The sequence below is a fragment of the Alexandromys fortis genome, unplaced genomic scaffold (genome assembly GCF_014885135.2).
Source record: "Alexandromys fortis isolate MF-2015 unplaced genomic scaffold, M_Fortis_MF-2015_v1.1 scaffold_34, whole genome shotgun sequence".
Taxonomy (NCBI): Eukaryota; Metazoa; Chordata; class Mammalia; order Rodentia; family Cricetidae; genus Alexandromys; species Alexandromys fortis.
The window spans coordinates 9,142,805-9,168,707 of record NW_026067933.1 but is presented as its reverse complement, the minus strand read 5'-3'; the positions used below and the strand labels follow the sequence as shown (position 1 = coordinate 9,168,707).

General features: G+C 37.2%; 1 protein-coding gene and 1 long non-coding RNA gene across 2 annotated transcripts; both read right to left on the bottom strand.

Moving 5' to 3' along the window:
- Positions 1-15,727: 15,727 nt before the first annotated feature.
- LOC126503964 (importin subunit alpha-1-like) lies at positions 15,728-17,576 on the bottom strand. The gene is given in 2 exon segments (XM_050145929.1): positions 15,728-16,983; positions 16,986-17,576. Coding segments are annotated over 2 exon segments (1,548 nt in total). The 5' UTR covers positions 17,278-17,576.
- Positions 17,577-18,059: 483 nt separating this feature from the next.
- LOC126503966 (uncharacterized) lies at positions 18,060-25,249 on the bottom strand. The gene is made up of 4 exons (XR_007592457.1): positions 25,035-25,249; positions 23,807-23,904; positions 22,456-22,522; positions 18,060-18,369 (listed from the first exon to the last, which is right to left on the bottom strand). It is a non-coding gene; the product is annotated as an uncharacterized lncRNA (long non-coding RNA).
- Positions 25,250-25,903: the final 654 nt, after the last annotated feature.

Genomic DNA, 25,903 nt, shown 5'->3' with positions numbered 1-25,903 from the left:
GAGTCCTAGGCTGGAATCATTGCATACGGATTAGATCTGTATTACATTAACTACAGAAAGGGAATTTCATACATTAACATGTAAAGAGCTAGTAAGGAGATTTGAGCCCACATTTATAAACAACACAGATGTGAGCATGTCAGCAATGCTCGTGCTGAATGATCTTTTCTCCACTGTTGTCCCTCTGAATTTTAAGTGGCATGCCAGTTATTAACTATCAATACAGGCAAATGATTAAAACGAAATGGAGGCTCTTCTTAGGCTCACAAAACTGAGAAAGCTGATAATTTGCGTCCAGGGGTCTAATTTCCATCCTGCTTCATACCTTCTGAAATGACCAAAGGAATATAAAAATAGACACTAATCTGCATCAGCTAAAAGACCAGACAAGGGTTATCATTTCCATTGTCAGAAATAGCCAAAGACTTCTGCTAGATTTAGCGCAAATGGAATGCCAAGTTGAACATTATCCTCTGAGGCCGTGGTTTAGACTCTGGTGTAATCACAAGGCAGGCACCTCTCACCTTTTTAATTTGAGCATCAATTTGGGGGAGGGGCAAGACTCATCTTGGCGAAAGCGGTGAATGGGAGTTTAATATTTTTAGTTTTTCTTTTGTAATCTATAACATTTAAAATAACTTTTTGTTTATTAAGATTATAATATCATTACAACACTCCTCCCTTCCTTTTTCTCCTTTCAAACCCACGAACTGCCTCCTTGAATACTACCTTGGCTGTTCAGATTAAGAGTGTTTCCAGTCATCTCTGGGGGAGGTACCAGAATTTTCCTTTTTTTCATAGCAAAATTAATGACTAATAGTTAATACTTGTAAAAGTTTATTACATACTATTACTTTTCTAAATGCTTAGTGCTTAGTGTGGATTGTAAGGGCTAAGGTCCTCTAGAATTGGAAGGTGAGTTATTGGATAAACTCAGCAAAGTCATCTGCTATATTGGAGTATTGAATTTGCACAAAGGATCCCATGGGCTTTGAGACATTGTCCTGTCACATGTCACAGTGAATATAGGATATCATCCGTTTATATGTGAAATAAATCACAAAAATTGGCTACACTATCACTGTTTTGTATTTTTAAACATCTGAACTTAAATATAATTTTTCATTAATCTGAACCTAAAATTTAATCTGTTATTCAATATTTCACCCACCCTCCCTAGAGTCTTTAGTGACAAAGAAGCAGAAAAGGCAAAAGGAGTCATGATGCAATCTAGTGACATCTCTGCCTCAAGGATGGGTCAGGGCACTGAGCACTCTATCCTGCTACAAAAGTTTTTCCAAACTCACAAGAAATTGTTCAACAAAAAATTTCCTTTGCAGTCAATCTCTGCCGTTGAAGGTTGAATCTGTCCTTTGCTTCTCCTTATGGCAAATAGAAGCTTGTATTCACCAACCCTGCAGCTGAACATCTCAGTCCAAAAAGCTAAGATGAATTGAGGACACCATGTTGGGATGTAAAACAAAAAGTTGTGTTTCTGAACAGACTTTCAACTATATGTTTCTTCTTTCAGGGTCAAATGAAGTAACAGAATTCCAAGCTCAAATGGAAAGAGATTCTGGGATATCAAAGTCAGCCCCCCATTAAAAAAATGTTTTTCTTCTTTTTCTTTTTTTTTTAAATTTATTTATTTATTTATTGAAGCTTTCTGTCTCTTCCCCGCCTCTGCCTCCCATTTCCCTCCCCCTCCCCCAATCAAGTCCCCCTCCCTCGTCAGCCCAAAGAGCAATCAGGGTTCCCTGCCCTGTGGGAAGTCCAAGGACCACCCACCTCCATCCAGGTCTAGTAAGGTGAGCATCCAAACTGCCTAGGCTCCCACAAAGCCAGTATGTGCAGTAGGATCAAAAACCCATTGTCATTGTTCTTGAGTTCTCAGTCTTACACCTGACTTCTTTTTCTTTAATATGGAAAAGGTAGACATAAATGGGTAACTGTATCTGATTTGATCTATTAAAACTCCAATAAAACCAAGTAGTAATGGGTCACCTGCTAGGAGCCAAGCATGCTGCTACATAGCCAGATAATGTTCTTGCAAAACTCATGGGACAGCAGTGGGCACTGGCAAGAGTCCTGAAGGAAACGGACAAATCCAGTCGAGGGGCAGACTCCTGTGTTGGGGGCGGGAGGAAGACTGTGGGTGGGAGTCTGGCACTGTCTTCTGCCCTTTCCACTGTGCCTTCTCATTCCGTATTCAGGTAGAAATCTGGGTTTCCTGAACTTCTGCGCCTTGAACTTCAAAGATTATCTAGGCTTCCCACTGGCGTGGCTGCTTTAAGTAGTGAGGCTGAGAAACAGGGGAACATTTGTCTTACATCAGCTGCAGGCATGCCAGAGGAGAAATGTTTATTTTCCTGGAAGCCGCATTAGTCAATGTCCTATAAAGTATAGCTGGATGCTGAGAGGTGGTGTGTGTGCGGTAATCATTTCCCGCAGGCCACCTACGAGTTCCAGGGTCCCCTGAGTTGGATTGCTCCTCCAGTTCCTGATTTGTACTGTGATGGGTACACTTTAGTGGTCTAGGGAGCCATAAAAGAACGCAGGAGTGCATGGCTGATTTCCTGAACTGCTTGAATCTGTATGCAGCAATGACACGAGTGACAGAGAGTCGACCTATCATGACTAGCAGTGACTTAGAGCAGCGTCACCATGCAGGGAAAGCATGAATCTCCATTGGTGATTTGGGCACACAGAACCCAAGCAACATCGCCAGGTGGCCTACCAGCTGCTCAAGACAGATTGATTCTACCGATTCCTTTGTCCCATGTGAGAAGCTCAGTGTCTGGGCTAGAATGGATATTTATTTGGGGAATAAATTTTCTTTGACTTCCTACTATGCAAAGCAATATTTCTTTATTCGCTGCAAAGTTTATTTTTTTAGTTCTGGTTTATAACACACTACAATGCCCAACTGACTGTCAAATCCATTTCATACGAGGAAAAAGTGGGAAAGTGGGCTGTCATATGAGGGGCTTACTATTCTTAAAATGTACTTAGGCCTTTTGTAAGGACAGACTAGAAAACTGAAAAGTTAAAGTAAGTCCATATCTTACTTAAAATAATACCTACTGGATGATGCATGTATTAAGTCCCCAAATGTTGGGCTGTATATGTGATTACCATATTGTCGTATTTTGTTTGTCGTTTTTGACACTGTCCCTCTGTGAATTTAGAGGTCATGGTACCCTAGAAGAGAGAAGGCTCCCACTAAGAATATACCAAGAATTCTTTTAACTAAATCTGAGGTATAGAATGGTTTTTCATAGATAGAAATCATAAATAATATAATTTTATGATCAAATGCAGAAATAATAACTAAAATAGATGTATAATCTTATCTGTGAGCTACTAATCTGTCTGTTAAAATTTTTCTTTTCCTTGTTTTTTTCTCCTGTTAGTTTACAAAAGAGTGTGTGTGTTTTAGTTTACTTTCCAACTTTTCCCTGAATTAAAGAATATCAAAGTGAGGGCTGAATAGATGGCTCAGAGGTTAAGAGCACTGACTGCTCTTCCAGAGGTCCTGAGTTCAATTCCCAGCAACCACATGGTGGCTCACAACCATCTATAATGAGATGTGATGCCCTCTTCTGGCCTGCAGCCATGGAGGCTGAACACTGTGTACATAATAAATAAATAAATCTTAAAAAAAAGAATATCAAAGTGAGACAAAAGTTGAAAATAGCAGAGGAATCCCTATGTAGAATTATTTAGATAAGTTGCCAGCATCAAAGCTGCTAGAAAGAAAAAAAAGACACAATTGATTTCCAGACACTACTAAGATTCTGAATATGAGTATGGTCTGTTGTTCAGGAACACTCTGATATAGCAGCTGCTTTTAGAGAGAAGGAAGTACAGGGGAGATTTTTCTGTTTACTGCCAACCGCAGGCAGAGGTGCACACTTTCGTCTTCCTATACCCTAAGCAGAAATCCATAAGGTAGGGTGCTTGGAATCTGTTTTAATAAACAGATCGCAAAATATATAGTATTGATTTGGAGTCGATAACATGATCAAGGAAATTTTTGATCTTGATTACAATGTTTTCTGAATTGCAATAAAGAAGTCAAGATTCTGAATTCCACAGTTGCCATGATTTGTGTGCAAAGACAGTGTTCTTATATAAAGAAAATATTTTTGATAGTCATCAGGTTATATAAAATGTTGATGAATATTATACCTAAAACTTTAGCTATGTTTTGTTTCATAAGAGATACTAGTAATCCTATAAGGTGTTTACCTGATTTAATATCAATCGTAGCTTATGCTAGTATCTTCCTTACTTGAGGAGGAAAGAGTTTTTTTTTGTCTTATACTTCCAGGTAACATCTGTCACTCAGGGCAGGCAAGAGGGGAACTCAAGGCAGGAACCTAGAGGCAGGAATTGAAACATTGATAAACTGGAGGAGTTCTACCTGCTGGCTTGCTCCTCATGGCTTGTTCAACTTTTTCTTCTTATATTACCTAGGACTACCAGCCCTGCAGTAGCACTACTCACATGGGTTTTGCCCTCCTACATCAATCACTGATCAAGACAATAAATATCCCCACAGATTAGCATACAGGCTAATCTTATGGAGGCATTTTTTTTATTTTCACTTAAATTTCGCTCTTTCTAGATGTATCTATGTTTGTGTCAGGTTGACGGAATCAACCAGCACAATTGATCCATTGTTAGTTTGACATGCAAACACATCACAAAGTTAAGCAATAACCTTTTCTTTCATTTTACCCCAAGATATAATTATTATTAATACTGCATTGTAAAACATAATTTTGTAAAAGCTCCACTGTTTTTAAATTCAGTTTCTTTAAAATGTCCTAAGTCTCTTTTATTGTTCAAAGCCTCTCTGAAATATCAAAAGTTTCTAAAATAGCCATAGTTTCTCTAAATTTTCCAAAGTTTCTGTAAAATTCCAAGGTCTCTTAACTGTGGATTTCTGGAAAATCAAAACATGACCTGCATGTTTTTTTCATTACAACAGTACAGAACCAGGGTACAGTCACAGTCAAATTAAAATGAACCAAGTTCAACAGCTTAAAACTGAGTTTCAGACTCCGGGAACTCTCTCATGTTGTTCTGAGATCCTCTAAAGAGCTTGGGCAGCTGTCTACAGCACACTTAGCTTGTTTCCTTAAGTTCAAGTTTGCCTCACTACGCACATGTTCAGAAAATTAGGGAACAACCTACCTCACGACCCAACAATACCACTTTTGGGTATATACCCAAAGTTGTTCAATCATCCCACAAGCACATGTGTTCAACTATGTTCATAGCAGCATTGTTTGTCATAGCCAGAACCTGGAAACAACCTAAATGCCCCTCAATTGAAGAATGGACAAGGAATATGTGGTATATTTCCACAATGGAGTACTATGTAGAGGAAAAAAATAATGACATCTTAAAATTTGCAGGCAAATGCATGGATCTAGAAAACATCATTTTGAGTGAGGTAACTCAAACCCAGAAAGACAAACATAATATGTACTCATAAGTGGCTTTTAAAGCAAAGAAAAATCAACCTACAATGAACAATCCCAGAGAACTTTGACAACAAAGAGAACCCTAAGAGAGACATACATGGATCTAATCTACATAGGAAGTAGAAAAAAGAAACAAGATCTCCTCAGTAAATTGGGAGCATGGGGATCATGGGAGAAGGTAGAAGGGGAGGGGAGAAAGGAAAGGAAGCAGAGAAAATATATAGCTCAATAAAAACAATATATAAAATGTAAATTCAGTATTAATAAAGTTGATGAAAATGTAACAAACTTTTTTAAGTTTAATAAATTTTATTTTAAAAATTTGTAAACCTGGATAGAAAGGAACACAATTGGAAAACTGTAGCACTTTGTATAGGATACCAACATTTTTGGTAGGTAAAACTTGAGTACAAATGCACAGTACCCAAAGGATTCAAAATGTACCTGAGATAGTTTTCATATATAGTTTGCATATTGGACACTTTAAAATTAAAGCATCTTCACTAAAATGTAAATAAAAGGCCGTAACATAGAATGAAATATTCACATATCAAAGATTCTTGTAATAATCAGAATCTAGATTTTAAACATTATCTGTAAGTTCGGGATTTTAAGTGTAATTTGACAGAATAATAAAAAACCTAACAAGTTCAGATCCAGACCAGCTGGCCTTGGTGAGTTCCCGATAGAACACTCCATTGTCTCAGTGTGTGCGTGCACCCCTCATGGTCCTGAGTTCCTTGCTCATGCTCTCTCTCCTTCTGTTCCTGATTTGGACCTTGAGATTTCTGTCTAGTGTACTCGCTGAACATAGCGGACAATGAGGACTACTGAGAACTCAAGAACAATGGCAATGGGTTTTTGTTCCTAACTGTACCTATTGGTTTCGTGGGAGCCTAGGCAGTTTCGTGGATGCTCACCTTACTAGACCTGGATGGAGGTGGGTGGTCCTTGGACTTCCCACAGGACAGAAAACCCTGATTGCTCTTTGGGCTGACGAGGGAGGGGGGCTTGATTGGGGAAGGGGGAGGGAAATGGGAGGCGGTGGCGGGGAAGAGACAGAAATCTTTAATAAATAAATAAATTTAAAAAAAAACTTAACAACTGAGTGTGAATCCACCTAATACAGTCATAAAATGAAAACTGATAAGATGTTAGGAGACAAAACTGCAGCCAAATATTTATTTCAAATTTACTAACATGTATGCACAATTAAAACAATTCCAAAGTAGAATTAGTTAAAAGAATATCAAACAGATCTATAATGTTTTATCACCAAAATATACAAACACATTTTTGAGAGATGTATAATAGTTATGCCACATCTTACTAAAATGAACACTATTGATTTATATTTCACAGATTTACTGGAATATAATTCACATACCATAAATTTCAACTATTTTGAGTGTACAATTCAATGACTTTTATTATATGCACTGAATTGTACAACTGTTACCACTATTCAAGTTAAACTGGGAGGTAGCCTTTAGGGTGTGAGTTATTTTATCTTTAACATAGGTATGTTCCCTTTTTAAATTCCCTTTTTGTACAGCTTTAGTTACATCATATGTTCGGCTTTTATGGGTTTTCTTCTCATTTATTTCAAAGTATTTCTAAAGGTTCTTTATTTTCTTATTTAACCCACTGATTATTTAAATGTTTCTTAATTTCACATTTGTGAATTTTTTTCTTATTAATCTTTAACTTAATGACTCTATGTTCCCAAAATATACATTTTAATGAATTCATTCATTTTACATAAATTAGTGTTTGTGAATTCATTTTTATACTGTTAAATATATGTGAGATTATATAAATTTTGCTTCTACTATTGTGCTTTTATATTTTATTGGTCTTTTAATTAATTGTTCTATTTCTTGAAGCTGAAATAGAAACTGAAGTAGTGGAGACTTCAGCCATCATTATAGAACTACATAGTTCCACTCTGTTTGCTAAATCTGCACTGCTTCTAAATTGGGACTATGTTACTAGGATCATATATGTGTAAAATTGTTATCATCCTGATGGATTGATCCTTTTTTGATTAAAAGCAACTTGTATATATTTGTGACCATTTTTTATTGCATCAAAATTTGTTTGATAATAATACAGCCATTTTAACTCTCTTACACCTGTTTATCACAGGATATATATCGACATACATTTGACCAGATGATGGTGTGTGTGTGTGTGTGTTTTAAGAATGTCTACCATAGACAGCACATATTCGGATATAGATTTTTTGTTTTATTCACTTTACATTATATCTCTTTGGGTTTGATAGTTTAATACATTCACAATTAATGTATTAATGTTTTCTGCATGGTTAAATTTACTTGGTCTGTTTTGTTGTATATTGCCTAGAGCCTTACAACTGTTTCCATTTCTTTCTTTCTTTTTATTAACTTTTGAATTTTTTCTTGTGTAATATTTTATAAGCCGAGGCTGCTCGTTCGTTCGTTAATCACACAGAAACTATATTAATTACAACATTGTTTGGTCTATTAGCTCAGGCTTCTTACTAAATAACTGTTACATCTTAAATTAACTCATTTCTGTTAATCTGTATATCACCATGAGGCTGTGGCCTACTGGTAAGGTTCCAGCATGTCCTTCTCCTTCAGCAGCTACATGGCGTCTGCCTCTTTTGGCAGCTACATGACCTTTCTTTGATTCTACCTACTCTCTCTATATGTCCCTTCCAGCTTGACTGTATTCTGCCCTGCCATAGGACAAAATAGCTTCTTTATTAACCAATGGTAATAAAACATATTCATAGCACACAGAGAGGACTCCAACACCAACAATTCAACACATTTAGAAAATTTTATTCGATTTTCATATTGGTTTAATTGTCAACAGATATTCCAGTTAGCTTTTTAATAATATTTATAAAATTTAATGTCAGTGTGATATAGAAAGTTTACCACCCAACAACTTTTTCATCTCTTTATTACAAATTGTACATTTATGTATATTACAAATAGACAAAACATGATTAATTCTTGTAGGGTATTTTACCTTTTAAAAAGTAAAGGCAGTAAAAATATTTTTATATCTTTTGGTACTTTTTATTCATTTTATCTGTTCCCATGAATTCAAGGAACAATCCAATATTGTTACATTCTAATATATTTTTTCTCATTAATTCATTACATGTTATATTATGATCTAATGTATTTTATTTCTATGTGTTTTAGCCTCATTGGTAACATTAAACTCATAGTAACTTACATCATTTTGAATTCTTTAATATATATAGTATTTAATTACTGAAAAATTAGTTTAATGATATTCTGTTTCTGTGAATTATGTACCCAATGTATTATCAGACATTTACCATCAAATTGTATACTATCACTACTATTACATTGTAAGAATGTATTTATCTCAGATTTTGTTTATATCTCAAAAAATTAAGAATAAAGTTAACCAAACTATATTTCATGGGTATTCCTTATTTGTTTCCATTTCAAGGATTTTTTTTTTACCTTGGATTCATTCAAAATTATTATTTTCTAATTTGTTTCTTTTTTTCTTGGTTTTCTGTCCTGGAACTAGCTCACGTAGATCATGATGGCCTTGAATTCACAGACCTGCCTGCCTCTGCCTCCTGAGTTCTGGGATTAAAGGCGTGTGCAACCACCACCCAGCTTTTTAATTTCTTTGTGATGAATTGTGTGTCTTGTAACAAAGACATATTCTTTTAAATATAGATTTTAAGGCAGCGTATTCTGCTTTTCAATTCTTCAGAGTTTTTTCTGAATGTACCACTCAGTTGGCGTCAAGAGGCTTGGTGATGATACCAAGATGCCTAGGCCATCCTGGAGTCTCCATAGAATGCCACAAAAGTGTTAACTTTAATCACCTCTGCCAAAATATTTATTGTCTCATATTGTCTCAATACACGTTGTTGCATGTCATCTAAAAGAAATTATCGTCCAGAAGACTTGAAAATACAAATTAATCGTGAACAGTTCATGTGGCACTCCTCTCTGAATGGTTGCCTGTCATCCTAGGGAAAGTTATCAAATCCACTTCAAAGTGTAAACTAAGACACCCCCTTATGTCTCTTTAGAAGAGGTAAAAAAATATGTAGCCAAACATCTTATCCTAAAAGGATAGAGGCATTTGACCAAAACCACATCGTATCTGTTTTTCTGAATAGCACTTTAGAATTTTGTATGTCATTCAGCTTCTTTTATTGTCAATTTCAGTACATTTTTATATCTGTGTTGTTTTGAGGTTTTCTAAAGATTTTTTTAACAGGTTTGATTTGTGAATTTATGGCATTTTCATTTCTTAAATATGATGGCTGCCTTTCAACAAAGTCGGGTTAATGACTATTACTATAAAACTACATTTCTTCTCATTCAGTGTCTTATAATAAGAAAAAAAATAAATTAAATGATAAGCTAACCTTGATACTTGTGACACATACTGAGAACACCATTAATTAGAAGCTGCACTTGGTACAGCAAGAATTTTAATGATAAAAACATGTAGTCAGGAAAATAATTTAGTATCAAGAAAAAGGAATTTGGTAGAAAAAAAAACCTTTCTTCAAACTTCAAGAAAAAGTAAACTTTTAAGAGAATAAATGGGATGAGAGTTAAACATCTTACTTCTCAAAAATATTAATGTAATAATATGCCCTGACTTCATCATGCTCTGAGTAGTGGACAAGGCAAGGCATGCAGATTCTTCAGAATGGTTTGATAGTGAAACAAAAGGTTTTCTCCTTCTGCTCTGAACTTTCTGCAACTCTAGGAAATCCCAGCTGGGAAACTCTGTGGTGTTGACTGAAGAGGAAGAGAGGTAAAGTCTTCTCTCAGAAACACTTTTCAGAGACATATAGCAAATGAACTACCCGTGAAGTCTCATGTGTTGGCGACAGAGTGATCTGTTTAAAGCACTCACATTAAAAGAAAATTAGCTCTAATCATTGAGATCTACAATAACATTATTTGGAAGAAATGGGTAGGTTTCTATTGCCTGCATGATAAATAGGTACACAAAACAAATAATTGTGTCACCATGGAAACCAAGACATTACATACACATGTATAGTATAATAGAAACTCTGTGATCTCTGAAAACAAATTTGAGAAAAGCAACCACTGTCAGGATTAGTATGTTTTGTGTTCTTAAGTTTTGATATTCCTTGGATTCTTACCATTTACTTAACTTCATAAAAAAATTTTTTTTTTGAGAAAAGCGATCTACATATTCAGTGCAATGCCCAGCAAAATTCTTCACGGAATCGAAAGAACAATACTTAATTTCATAGGGAAAAGCCAAAAACCCAGAATAGCCAAAACAATTCTGTAAAATAAAGGAACTTCTGGAGGTATCACAATCCCTGACTTCAAACTCTACTACAGAGCTATAGTAATGAAAACAGCCTGGTATTGGCATAAAACAGACATGAAGACCAATGGAATCCAATCAGAGACCAGGAAATCCACACACATACGAACACCTGATTTTTGACAAAGAAGCAACAAATATAAAATGGAAAAAAGAAAGCATATTCAACAAATGGTGTTGGCATAACTGAATAACAACAGGTAGAAAAAAAGCAAATAGATCCATTTCTATTGCCATGCAAAAAAACAAAACAAACAAACAAACAAAAACCTCAAGTCCAAATGGGTCAAAGACCACAACATAAAATTAACCACACTGAACCTCATAGAAGAGAAAGTGGGAGTACACTTGAATGCAGTGGCACAGTAGACCACTTCCTAAATAAAACCCAAGTAGCACAGACACTGAGAGCAGCAATTAATAAATAGGATCTCCTGAAACTGAGAAGATTCTGTAAAAAAAAAAAAAATACAGTCAACAAAACAAATGGCAGCCTACAGAATGGAAAAAGATTTCTTTTTACCAATACCAAATAAGACAGAGAGCTGATCTCCAAAATATACAAAGAACTCAAAAAAAAAAAAAACTGGCCATCAAAAGAAGAAATAAACGAATAAAATAATTGGAGTATAGACCTAGACAGAGAATTGTCAACAGAGGAATCTAAAATGGCTGAAAGACACTTAAGGAAATGTTCAACATCCTTAGGCATGAGAGAAATGTAAATCAAAGCAACTCTTAAATTAGATTTTATACCTGTCAGGTAGGCCAAGATCAAAAATACTGAGGACAACTTATGCTGGAGAGGATATAGGTAAAGGAAACACTCCAGCATTGCTTTTGAGAGTGCAAACTGGTACAGCCACTTTGGGAATCATCATGGCAATTTCTCAGAAAATTAAGAAACAACCTATTTCAAGACCCAACAATAACACTTTTGGGTATATACCCAAAGGATGCTCAGTCATACCACAAGGACATGTGCTCAACTATGTTCATAGCAGCATTATTTGTGATAGTCAGAACCTGGAAGCAACCTAAATGCCCCTCAACTAAAGAATAAATAAAGAAAATGTGGTACATTTACACAATGAAGTACTATACAGTGGAAAAAAATAATGGCATCTTGAATTTTGCAGGCAAATGGATGGATCCAAAAAAATCATAGTGAGGTAACTCAGATCCAGAAAGACAAATATAATACACACTCACTCATAAGTGGCTTTTAGACATAAAGCAAAGAAAACCAGTCTACAATTCACAATCCTGGAGAACCTAGACAGCAGTGAGGACCCTAAGAGAGACAGACATACATCTAATATACATGGGAAGTAGAAAAAGACAAGATTTCCTTGAGTAAATTGGGAACATGGGGACCATGGGAGAAGGTAGAAGGGGAGGGGGAGAAAATAAGGGGAGCAGAGAAAAACATATAACTCAATAAAAAACAATGAAAAAAATAAATTAATAAGAAACATTTTGATATTTTCAAGTCGTTTATGAAATTTTGAGTGATTTTAAGCAGTTGAATTTAAAAGTTCAGCTTACGTGCATATGTGTATATGTGTGCATGTATGTATATGTATACATATTCAGAGAATCATTGGTGGGGTGATCAATGGAGGGCTCAAGGAACAAATGTCAGCAGGTTCCTTAGCAAAGACCTTTACCAACTCGGTCATGTATTTGGCCCTCAAAGGTTTTAATGACATTTGAGTACACACTGATGCAACTATCCACAGTGCTGCCCTGTTAACTCAGAGTTCAAAACTTTGACCAGCACAACTCTAAAGAAATCAAGACTATCTCATTTCAGAACAACACAGCATCTAATATAGAAATTTTGGCAGATATGACTTTTGTTGTTTTAAAAAATTGCTTTAAGTTTTTGTTTTTTTAATGTGTTTGAGTGTTTTACCTACATGTGTATTTATGCACTACATGTATGTAGTACTTGTAGTGACCAGAAGAGGGCTTTATCTGCCCTGGAACTGTAGTTACAGTTGGTTGTTGGCTGACCTGTGGATGATGGTATAAAACAGGCAGTCCTCTGGGTAAAGAACAGCCAGTTGTCTTATTTGCTGAGGCATCTGTCCAGCCCCTATTATTTTGTTCTGGTTTTGATTTTGTTTTTCTCCCATGATTGAATTCTGGGGTTGTGTCGCTGTATCTGAAAGCCTTGTTGTTCTTCCTGCGAGAGATTCACCACCCCTTTTTGTAGTTTCCTATTAGAGCCATGTCTCCTGCATCCTGTAGCTGGGACCCCCTTGTGCAAGGAGTCAGCTATTTCTTGTTTTTGTTTTGTTATAGGCTGCTCAGATAATTCACTCTTTCAAAAGACCTAAATTCAGTTCTCAGTAGTCACATTGGGCAATTCACAACCACCTGTAATTCCCTCCCAGGGAATCCAATGCTCTTTTCTGGCCTTTGCTGGCTTACAGATACACATTTACATACAATCACACAGAAACATGCACAAATCAAAATAAAATAACTCCATGTTAAAGTGCAGTTTAATGGTTTTAAATAGTGCATATTTAAATAAAGGGACCACTGGGCCATTCAAATACACATCCTCCCTCATGAGAGCATGGTAGTAAGGGAACAGAGCTCCAGCCCAAATTATCCAAATCTCCAGTTCTAGTTCTGTTCTCATTAAATTGGTATTTGCCTTTGGAAAAAGCCATTCATCTTTCTGAGAGCCAATTTTCTCATTCATGAAATGAGTCTTATATGTCAAAGTCCCTGGAATGAGGCCACATTTCTGTGCCAAGGTCAATGATTCTTTGTAAAATTCCTAACTTTTCATGAGAGTGTAGACCTTCTTCTCTCATACATGAGTCCTTTCAATTAAGAAGCGCTGTCCACAGTGTGTACCACCATGAACTTATAATTCCACATGGAAAGGCCCATAAAAATAGCACAGAATGTATTAACTATGCCTTTCATTGTGTATATACTATTTGGAGTGTAACTGACTTCATATGCATGAACACTTTTCTTCAAATTTGTTTGAATATGTATATTTTGCATATAAATAAAAGTATAATTATCATAGTTGATGACTAAGAAGATTGCTTAGTGGGTAAATGCCTTCTACATGGCATAAAGATCTGAGTTCAGATCCCAGCCTCCTGTAAATGTCAGTTAAGAGTTGTAATCACAGTTCTGGGTGAGGCAAAATGAGCAGATCTCCCATAGGCTTCCAGACCAGCACTCTGGAAGGAATGTTGAGCTCCAGGTTCAGGGAGAACTCTCTCTCAAAGCATACAGTGAAGAGCAGTAGAGTAGGACCGAACACCCACCTCTAGCTTCTGCATACACACAGATGAGTGGCCTACCCACCTGTGATCCCTACATACAAGTGCACAAACACATACATATATGCACACCAAAAATACAATAAAATAAAGAACAGGTTCAATGTATTTCCTGAAGCGGTAAAAAGTATTCACAAACACAACTATTGTGAAATTTTATTTTCCTTGAATGGCATGTAAAATGATCTTTACTTTTATTGTCCAAATTTGAATGAGTACTTGGGATATCCTAGAGTTTGCATTTGGAAGAAAGGGCTAGTCAGATTAATTAATTCACTGCCAGAGAGACCCTTAAAAAGACCTATGGAGTAAACACTCACAAGAGCACGCTTATCTAAAGAATCTTACAGTGCTAATTTTGAGCTACTTTTTTTTTCATTTTCTTGCATCAATTTCAATTGGGTGAATACAATTAGTGGTTTTCTTTTGTGCTATAGAAAGACAGAGAGATGACAGATTTAGATAGATAAATGGATGGATGGATGAATAGATGGATGAATAGATGGATAGATAGATAGATAGATAGATAGATAGATAGATAGATAGATAGATAGATAGATGTTGCAGCATTACTAGCTTTAGTGATATTTTGTATCTACAAAATGGACATATTTATTTTAAAAATTAATTTCCTTTATTTTATCAAGCATTACCTTTTATTGTAAGCAAAGTTGTGAGTTTTTGATAATACTTGAGAACAAGAAATCAAGAAATTGACTTTCCTATATGTGTGAAAATGTTCAATCATAAAACATTAAATATGTCACCATAATTGTACCATTAAGAATTGTCACTATCAATTATAAAAAAAAGTTATCCTTGTTGCTTTCAATGGAAAGAAATCTGAGGAACCGTTTGCACATTAGAATCATTTTTATTGAAATTGATTTGAATATTATAATTAATATACAAAAAAAAGTAAATATGTAGATCAAACTTAACATCATCCCAAACTGGACACCTTTAATTGTAGCATTCAGGAGGCAGAGGCAGGGACATTTCTTAGTTCAAGGTTAGCATGGTCTATGGAACAATTTCAAGGACAGTCAGAGGTGCACAGAGAAATCCTGTCTCCAAAAACAAAAATAAAATATAAATAAATAAAATCATCCCAAACTTTAAATTTACATAACTTCATAATTATTCAGTTTTATGAATGCCATGAACACAATTCAGATACAGCAGTCTCTTACATAATAATTTCCTGGAAAGAGCAACGCCACCTCATATTGACATATCTACCTCAATGAATTAATATTATATAGGGAAGGAAAAATTTATTTTTGCTTTTTTTTCTTTAGGAGTGGAACATAATCTTTATTTACAGGACACTGCAAGATACAAAATTCCACATAGAAATAAGAAACTCAGAGGACAGCTTCATATAATATGTACAGTTTATAACTGTTCAAGAATAGTTTCTTTGTAAAAAGTACTACAATAACAAACCAAATTTAAAAAGAGTTCTGAGAGGAAACAGTAAGACAAATTTATGAGAAACGCAGCACCTAGCTAACAACTTTGTGCCTCAGCTTGACATTAGAAGTTAAAGGTCTCGGGGGCCCCATCCTGAACGTGGAAGGCAAAGCCTTCGGAGGTAGCTTCTGGCACCACATTTTGATCTTCCTTTTCCTCCACTGAGAAATACTTCTCAATCAAGCTCAATGAGGTTTTGTATACAGACTCATTTTCATGGCTCTGTAGTGCTTCGGTTTTGTCCAAGCCTCCACACTCTTCAATCATCATACTGACTTTCTCTGTCTCACCTAGTTTCTCAGCAGCCTGAAAGATATTTGAAATGGCATCAAGAATAGCCAAAATACTTTTGGTATATTTTGCACTTAAGTGGTCCGTCAAAGGTTCTATTATGCCACAATGCACAAAATACGCAATCGGTTCAACTGTCCCACCACTGATGTAGTTGGTTACAGCCCACACAGCTTCCTTCTGTGTCTTAAAGTCGGCCTTAGAGAGGACACCAACAAGAAATGGGACTAAGCCATGATTCACAACTTGCTGTATCTGGTCCTGGCATCCAGCTGTGATGTTTGACATTGTCCACGTGGCTTCCTTTTGAATGTTAGTTTTGGGGTTTGTCAGCAGGCTGGGAAAGACTGCAAGTGCTCCTGCATCTATCACAATTTGAGTCTGTTCATCTGTCACAATTGGCAATTCAGTAGCTCCCAGAAGCTTCACAAGTTGGGGCGCAACTCTTGTCTTCGCAACCATTTCAATGTGCTCGTTTGGGCCATCAGTCAAATAGGAGATAGCCCATCAGGAATCTGCTAACACTTCTGGATCATTGTGATGTAGCAGACGAACTAAAGTAGGAAGAATCTGCTCAACTGCATCTAATGGGGGTGCAGGATTCTTGTTTCGACAAAGGTTTGAGAGTGTCCAGGTAAGATTACGCAGGTAACCGCATGCCAAGGAAGACAGGTCAGGAATTGCAAGAAGTTCCAACAGTGGGTCAACTGCACCATATTTGATAACTAGGTCTCGGAAAACTGAACCATCACCTGCAATGTTTCCAAGAGCCCACACAGCTTGCTCGCTGATTTGAGCATGGGGGGATGCCAAGAGAGAGATGAATGCTGGGATAGCACCTCCATCCACCATGGCCTTGGTCTGTTCAGATGTTCCAGACGCAATGTTAGTAAGCGCCCAAGCAGATTCAAACTGAATGGGACTACAATCAGTTTTGCCCAAGAAGGACACAAATTTGGGGATCAAACTAGCCTGGATAATGTTGTCTATGGGAGGCTGTTTCTCCCTAGAAAGCAGTTTCCAAGCAGCTGAGTTGCTTGGAGCTGGCTTTCCAAATTGGTGCTGTTTATGCCTTTAACAATGTCCTCAGCAGACCAATTTACAGTACCCTGATTGTTGAGGTTTTCCTGCAAGAGAGAAGTAGCATCATCAGGGAATGAGCTGACGTTCCTCCTTTTCAGCATCTGGTCATTTTTCTTCGCTTTCCTCAGTTCCACATTAACTTCTATTCGGCGGTGCCACATTTCTGTACTGTCTTTTCCCTTGTTCTTGAATCTGTTTAGCTGGGCAGCTGATGAATTAGCATTCTCATTCGACAACATGGTTGCAGGAATAAGGGAGTAAGCTAGTAGACAAGGGAAGGCTGCACAGCAGGCTCAGGCATCCACGAAAGGCGGTGCGGGGCTTGGAGACTGCAGGGTCGACGGCCCTCAAAACGTCCACTGCTCCTCAGCCTTCAGAATTTGTGCCTGCTTTTTTCATCCGATGTAGCAAAGAAGGCCTGCTTGTGAGGATTTCTTTCCTGCCTGGTTCCCACAGCTGGAAAGCCCCCAAGAAAATCACACAGAGATCTCCATGAGTGATAAAACTGATTGGCCCATTAGCTCAGTTTTCTTATTAGCTCTTGTAGCTTATATTAACCCATTATTCTCGTCTATGTTAACCACATGGCTCGATACTTTTTTCAGCCGGGCAGATCGCATGATCGCATGTTTTGCCTCTTCAGTGGTCTGGGCTGGACTGGAAGGAATGGGCTTCCTCCTTTCTAACACTCTCCTATTCTCATCGCCCCGCCTCTACTTCCTGTCTGGTTGACCTGCCTATACTTTCTGCCTGGCCAATCAGCGTTTTATTAAAATACATGATTGGTAGAATACAGACAATTCTCCTGCACCAATCCTACAAATAAATTTTAATTTTTTTAAATTTAATTTTATTTTTTATTGAAAAAAAATTCCGCCTCCTCCCAGCCTCCCATTTCCCTCCCCCTCCTCCCGCCCCCCCTCCCCCCACTCCTCTCCCCCTCCCTCTCCAGTCCAAAGAGCAGTCAGGATTCCCTGCCCTGTAGAAAGTTCAAGGTCCTCCCCCCTCCACCCAGGTCTAGGAAGGTGAACATCCAAACTGGCTAGGTTCCCACAAAGCCAGAACATGAAGTAGGATCAAAACCCCATGCCATTGTCCTTGGCTTCTCATCAGTCCTCATTGTCCGCCATGATCAAAGAGTCCGGTTTTATCCCATGCTTTTTCATTCACAGTCCAGCTGGCCTTGGTGAGCTCCCAATAGATCAGCCCCACTGTCTCAGTGGGTGGGTGCACCCCTCGTGGTCCTGACTTCTTTGTTCATGTTCTCCCTCCTTCTGCTCCTCATTGAGACCTTAGGAGCTCAGTCCGATGCTCCAGTGTGGTCTCTGTCTCTTTTTTGAAAACAAACACAAATCATTAGAATCATATGGAAACATAAAGTTTTATATATCACATTTGATCATATTTTCATATTAATTTCTGATGCTTTCTTATAGTAGATTTTATAGAACTGATTTATTTACAAAGACATAGTATAGTTTAACATCAGTAATTCGAAAGGGCTTAAAGTAGAGGTAAGTTTAAATTTCATAATTTTCTACTTAATAACTGTTTTGAAAGATGATGATTAAGGTAAGAGTTTATGAAAGAGGACACTTTAAGACACGTTATTCCCAGTATGCAGCTTTTGCAGGGGATAAATAACCAACATGCTCTCTTAGCAGAATGTGACCTCACCTCCATCCCTTGTATTGGGATTCTGTCCTACACATGCACTGTCTATAAAAAGTGGCGAAAGGAAAAACTTGATGGTGAATCAGGGAAGATCTAGTGTAACCAAGGAGAAATGAATCTAAAAGTTTGCTACAATGCTTTTGTATCAAAGTATATCAGCTACCTTTAGGCATTTGTAGAAAATAGTGACGACTCAATTCCTAGTAAAAATCACTACCTATTAATCAGCTGTTATGATTTCTTTCAAAGTTACATTTAAAATGTCATACTTACACCATATGCATAATAATTATCATTTATTTTTAAAACATAGGATTAAGTTCATCAAATAGAGACCTAGGTTTTTATTTTGCCTTTATCGAATGATTCTTTATGCAAATGCAGATTAAGAACAACCAAAATAACCCAGGGATGGGAAATTCCTAGAGTCATTCTGGGACACAGGACAAGAAAATTTTTCTAAAATGTCAATGATGCATCTTTGCCCTATTTTACTTAAGATTTTAATGACACTGAAACACAAGGCAGAAAAGTTGAGTGCAGTGGTGAAGATCTGAAATATAAATAATTTCCATGAGAACTCCAAGTCATTGCAAAGGAACTGTGCATTTTCCAGGCTCAGAAGTCAGAGACAGGTGGATTTCCGTGAGTTCGAGACCAGCCTGGTCTACAGAATGAGTTCCAGGACAGGTTTCAAAGTCACAGAGAGAAACCCCATCTCCAAAAACCAAAACAACCAAAAAGAATAAGAAAAAAAAAAAAAACAAAGAAAAGAAGACATCTATGTGCTGTTGAAAGGACAGTGGTGTTTTACACATGCTGGTTGACTTTGGCCCACTTGGTTTTGCACGCATGCATGTAACAGACATCATTATAGGCATTTTCCCCAGTGCAGTTCTTTGGGTAAGTTGTCCTTCTGGGTCATTCTGTGCATAGTTGAGCTGAGCTGAGCTTTAAAAAACAGAAGATGAAACCAAAGGGCCTTGCTGACTCGAGATCTCCAAGGACCTAACAGAATAAGCTCATTAAGAAACAATGATACAAACAATTTTAATGAAAAATATTATAATAAAAATTGAACTACCAGTTTCTAGATGTTTGATAGTATCAGAATCTGTATTTTTTTTCTTGTGCTCCAAGTTTTCACTGGTATGTAAAACTGATGTATTTTTTTTGGTAGATTAAATACTCTTCCTTTATGAAACTTTTCATAAATTTGGCTTGTAAATAATTTGGGTTGGGCAGGATCACATGCTCATTAACAGATTACACATTGTTCTGACTAGCTACACCAAACATGCTGCTCCTCAAAATGTAGACATTGTTCAGCTCATGATGACAACTGATGCATGACTTATAGCACCGAATGATCGAGGCATTTGTGCTGACTTAATATTCATATTTATCTTTTACCAGAATTTAGTCATATAGATGATATATCAGGTGACTATTGACAGAGTTTTTAAGGCCGTTCATATATACTTTAAAAGAAAAAATGCATAAATATATCAAAACCCTAAGAAAATGAATTAGATCTTTTTAAAAGCAGAATCAAGAAGTGACCCCTTCTATATGTTTTCTGTGCCATTTCAGTTTCCTCCGAACTGTCAACAAGATGGTTCAAAGATTTGCTTGAGAAAAGCAATCTTTGTCCATTAAGAAAAAAATGCCTTTAAAGAACAAAGAGCCACATTTTCCTTTTAAGTTCACTCAAGTCAGAGTCGGTACCCGAGCGCCTGTTGCTCTTCCTTCAGCAACTTCACTGTGATCTAAGCAACGGGCATTCACAGCCCACGCGGGATAACGAGCCCCACTTCCCTCTCACGACCGCTGTAAATTACTCCGTCAAGAGAAACACTTGTTAGATGCTTGATGTTCAGAGAAAAACACTGACATTTTCCAAAAGGAAAACAAGAAGCAACTTTTCAGCCTATCTTTCAAACTGCAGGCCCCTGCATGGCCACACAAGATGAGACACATCTTAGCACCTGGGCAATCAATTCCAACTTTTTATTGGAGGGAAACACATTGCTGAGCCATATTGTCTTGACATCTCTGACCAGCTATTTCTATAATCTATAATTTAATACCTGCAGAGAAGGAATATCTGAGCAGTTCTATTTCTACCATGGACTAAAAAAGTTAAAGATATGTATTAAAAAACACATACTTTAAAACTCACTAAAACGTATTTACATTGTCTTGCAAGAGGTTTCACTGACCTCGGGAAACTCGCCCAGTATTTAAAATGGACGATGTGAACAAAAGTTAAGCAAATAACTTTCTAAAATGTCACGGGATAATGAAGGAAATGAGAATTAAAAGAAGGATTAAATGATAGAGGGGGAAATAATCAGGGATGAGAAAATGAGAAAAACCTTATTTACATTCCAACTTGTCTTACCTTACTCTGAAACACATTAAAAAGAAAAACACTGATGATTAAGGCTACAGACAAGGCTGAATACTTCTCCCTCAAAACAACTGCATTCCTTTATAATTCCCTGGTCAGAAATTAATACAAATTTTATCTAAACGATTACTGAGACAAAAAAAAAATCAATGCATCATTTTAAAGGCTTAAATGGTGCTGATACTCACCACCCCGCCCCAAAAGCTATGGCCAACATAAGAACGTCCAATGTTGTCTAATGGAAGTGACTGCATAGACACATAGGGATGATACTATCACTATAGATATAAGCAGAGACAGACCCCAGGGAGCCACTGCCCTGGATTCTTTCAGAGAAAAAACAAATATAAAAGCTTTGCTCTTTCTTATGGAAGCTTTCAGCTTGCTTGTTTCAATACAGTGTATTTTGCATTTCTTCTTTCCAAATGTAACATTGAAATGCACAGTTTTGGCTGTGGACTGACCTCAGGAACAAGCTGCCTAGGCAAGGAAGCAAAACAGGGCCCCTCTACACTACAGCATAGCTTTTCTGCTAAAATGGGATGGATTTTGTCAGCTAACCTCTTCTGCTCTCAATGGGAATATTCTTAACTAAACAAAAATAATAATACCTGCTTGAAGGTGCGCATACCATCTCAGAAGTTGTTCAAGGAAACATGCATGAAATGTGCATTTAAGAGCAATATGTCTATGGATAGAACACCCCCCCAGCATATAAGACCTATCTATAAAGGCAATATGTATATTGATACATTAACACCCCCCCACACACACACACGTAATACTTATTCTAAGAGCTATCTTTCCTAAAGGTCACATTTATTTTACATTTCACTAAAATGTGCCTGCCATTTTTTAAAAAAAGTGTTCTATCTTAAAATGCCACTGGCATGTCCTTAAGCCTCAACCTTAGGTACTGCGTATTTCTGTGGTGTATTTTTGCTATGATTCTGCTATGCTGATGCCTTTTGTATGCTTGTTTGGTTCATATATAAGCTGTTACATCTTTTCTCCCAATAAGCAGGATAATCCATTTATTGAGGGCTCCTACAATGGTCACTTTGTATTGACTCCTGACTTTAAAACTAAGATGAACAAAGCTGCATTTTCCTGAACGAAACTTTCATGAGTCTGCGCTACCTCAGGATTCTCCTATCCACCAAATCGCTGAGAAAGATCACGTGCTCTGCCTGGGCTACCACCGGGTGCCTCTCGAGAACACAGGAGAAAGCAAAACTTTGGAAAGCAGAATATGTGTGCCTTTTAATCTCATAAAATTCTAAAAAATCAACCAGCCACACACTTGATAGCACTAATGATTTCTACTCACCAGCAGGCTTCAGCCAGTTGAAAAGGTTGTTTTTTTCATGTTCAGCTTTGATGACTAGGTGGGGACACTAAATTGGCATTGATAGAAACATGTGTTTAATTGCTTCATCATTTACAGTTCTTAGAAGAGATATTGGGTGAACTCAGTGGGAAGCCAAATAAAACCTTAGCAATGTAAACAATGCATTGTTTATTTTCTGCTCCAACTAAAACCCTTTCAGATGCTCAGACTGGTTGTCTGACAGCTCTGTGCTCTCCTGACCAGGTTGTGGTACGTTTTGCAGCTTGTCAAATTTCCTCGCTGCCTTGCACCCTCTTTCATTATACAGCCCTGCTCTGTGCTTAGCCACTGTGTCGGTTCCTGCAGACATACCCTACCTCCGGTCTAACACTACAGTTGATTTGCTAGGCATTCCTCTGCCTCCTCACACTTCACATCTTCCCATTGAATTTCTCCTTTCTACCTCCGTCCTCAGCAATCTGAAGATTCTTTGGGTTTCCTGAATATTTCAATAGCTTTGTGACAGATGTCAATGTGCTTCATTCTGTCCTAACGTGCTTTGTGCAATTTCCTGTGCTTATTTTCATTTCCAATTCCTTCTTTTTTTTTTTTTAAACTGATGGAAACACACTGGTCTCTGTGATTAATGTTATGGGATTTTTTTTTTCCTGATTAAAAACAAAGTTTCTAATTAGTACTTCCTTCAAACGGCATTTATAAAAAACCAAGAGTTCCATAATAATATATCGAGTGTCTTGGAATTAATAGTTTATTGTCTGTGCAAGGAATAAATCAGAACAGAAAAAAAAACCTGAATATTCCTATATAAATGGAAGAACGTTCTCTTTTTCACCTCTAAAAGTGAAAGAAATGAACATTAAATAGTTCAGCCTTGCAATTACAAGATCTAAGCTGACACCATATCTTGGGTGTTACTAGGAGAATGCAAAGCCCTAGCATTTAGTACTCGCTGATAAGGAACCTTTATTTTGGCAAACTGTTTTAACCAGTCAAATTGTGAAACTTTTGGAAACATAGGTGAAAGTTCAAACTTCATTCCTACAGTGTAGCCATTGTGTAATAAAATACCCGAGGTGATTCATTCAGTCACCTTAATATCTACTCATCAAGGAGGAGGAGAAGCGAAGGCGGCATTCTAGCTTTCTCTAGTATAACATGCTAAGTGCGGCATTCTAGTCTAAAAGGTGGAATTGTTCCTTTGAGTAAAATAATTAATGAGCTCAACAAAAGGAAAGCCGTTACGAGAGAGACCTCTAGTGGGAAAACATGCAAGTGTCTCGGAAACCCGTTTTATTGTTTCTGCTTCGTCTGAGAAATAGAACGTGCTCACGTTATTTAAGGTAGTGGCCATAAGGCAGCCAGCCAGATGCCCCTTTCATGCTTAGCACGGGCGATTTGTTCAAGCCAACGATCCTTTGCTGTGTGAAGCTGTGGAAGTACATCAGAGAGAAAGAACTTCTCAGACATCAGACTTTGAAAACTAAATTCTGGGTGTCTAAGATGTTTGAAGAGGGGGTACCCCAATGCTGGAGGAACTAAATTGTTTAGAAACCAGAATGTCTATTTTTTTTTTATTTTGTAGAAGTTAGGTTTGGGTGTAGATAATTCATTTTAATTATAATAACATCAAAGTACTTTGCTGATGGTGAGGCAGGGATCTGGAGTCTTCCAGCTTTTCAAAATAGTAAATTCAATACGTTAGCCATGCAGCCAAAGTTACTTTTAAGAAGAAAACCTCATGAAGTCACTAAAGAGGTACCAAGTACAGGTTAGTTAATGAAAATCCTTGCCTCTGGATTAGAGTAATTCATTTGACTAACACATTACCCAGGAAAGGTTATTATTCTTTTGTTTTCCATGTGGCTTCTTTTGCATCATCCTCTGATACATATAGTTTAATTTTAGCTGCTTTTTAAACTCTTTGAAGCAACAGTACTGATAAATGTGACAATTACGATATGCTGTCTGCCTGGATACAGCACTAAACTGTAGAGGAAACCTGCACCATAGTATTTACTAGCTGGCCAGTCCTAAAGCTCCTAACTTACACAAGCATTAGTTTAGGGGCACAATGTGATCCAGAAACATGTGGGTTACAAAAGTATTCCAGGCTTACGGGAGAGGTGAAAGAGCTTAGGGATGCACCATTTCTAGGTTAACACAGCAATGGACTTGGTCTCTCTCTCTCTCTCTCTCTCTCTCTCTCTCTCTCTCTCTCTCTCTCTCTCTCTCTCCTAGCTGCAAGAACTAGTTGCTCACCAAAACAAGTCCGCAGACTCTACGATGATGGCAGATGTAACCAGCACCTTCAGCAGATCCCACCAATGAAACTACAGCTTTTCTGCTATGTTGTACACATTTAGAGCAAAATTAGTTCCTCTGTCACTACCTGATTTCTTACCTATTTTTTTAAAAATCCGCCTTTTGTTTTAAATAATGAACTCTATCTGAAATTAAATTTCAGAATGATGAAATTTTAGTGGTTATTTGTCAGATAGCTCATTTCAAGGCTAATGCATTGCCACAAGCTCTGGGGAGGTCTACCTTTCCACTCTTACCGAAGTTGAAGACTATCTTGAAACAGGACATCATTATTCAGAGGAAGTATAGTTCATGAACCTTCAGATTTGAGCTGGTGACTGGGAGCCACTTAAGCAAGAGGAAAGAAGAAAGACGGGAATTAATGAGAGGCACATATTTTATTTTTCCAAATTTGGTCCTAGTTTTGAATGGAGATTTTTCTGATAAAGAAAGATTTAAAAAACAACAAGTGTTTAAATTAAAATTTTAAAGATATGAATGAGTTTATTTGTTTTTATCTGTCTAAAATCAATAGGCTGGCTGAAGAGATATCCTCACTATACGAAAGCATATAACATCGGACTTGACTGCTCTCTTGCACATTGCCACCTTTAAAACTTGAATCGCTTTCACCATGATGTCGTGTTGTTTTTTAAATAAGCTTGCAAACTTCAATTCACAGCTGCTTCCTTCCCTTTACACAGACCAGGGAAGCCCAGCTCTACTGGTACTGCATCTCCCAAATCCTCTCCTTTCTTCCTGCCTAAGTAGTTCCCAGTCTTCTTTCTCCATAAAAAAGTATACCTCTGTTCAGTTCAGTGCCCCATTTTTTAATTGGGTTAATTAGCATTTTAAAGTCTAGTTTCTTGAGTTCGCTATATATTTTGGAGATCAGACCTTTGTCTGTTGCGGGGTTGGTGAAGATCTTCTCCCAGTCAGTAGGTTTCCTTTTTGTCTTAGTGACAGTGTTCTTTACTTTACAGAAGCATCCTAGTTTTAGTAGGTCCCATTTATTCAATGTTGCCCTTAATGTCTGTGCTGCTGGGGTTATACATAGGAAGCGATCGCCTGTGCCCATCTGTTGTAGGGTACTTCCCACTTTCTCTTCTATCAGGTTCAGTGTGTT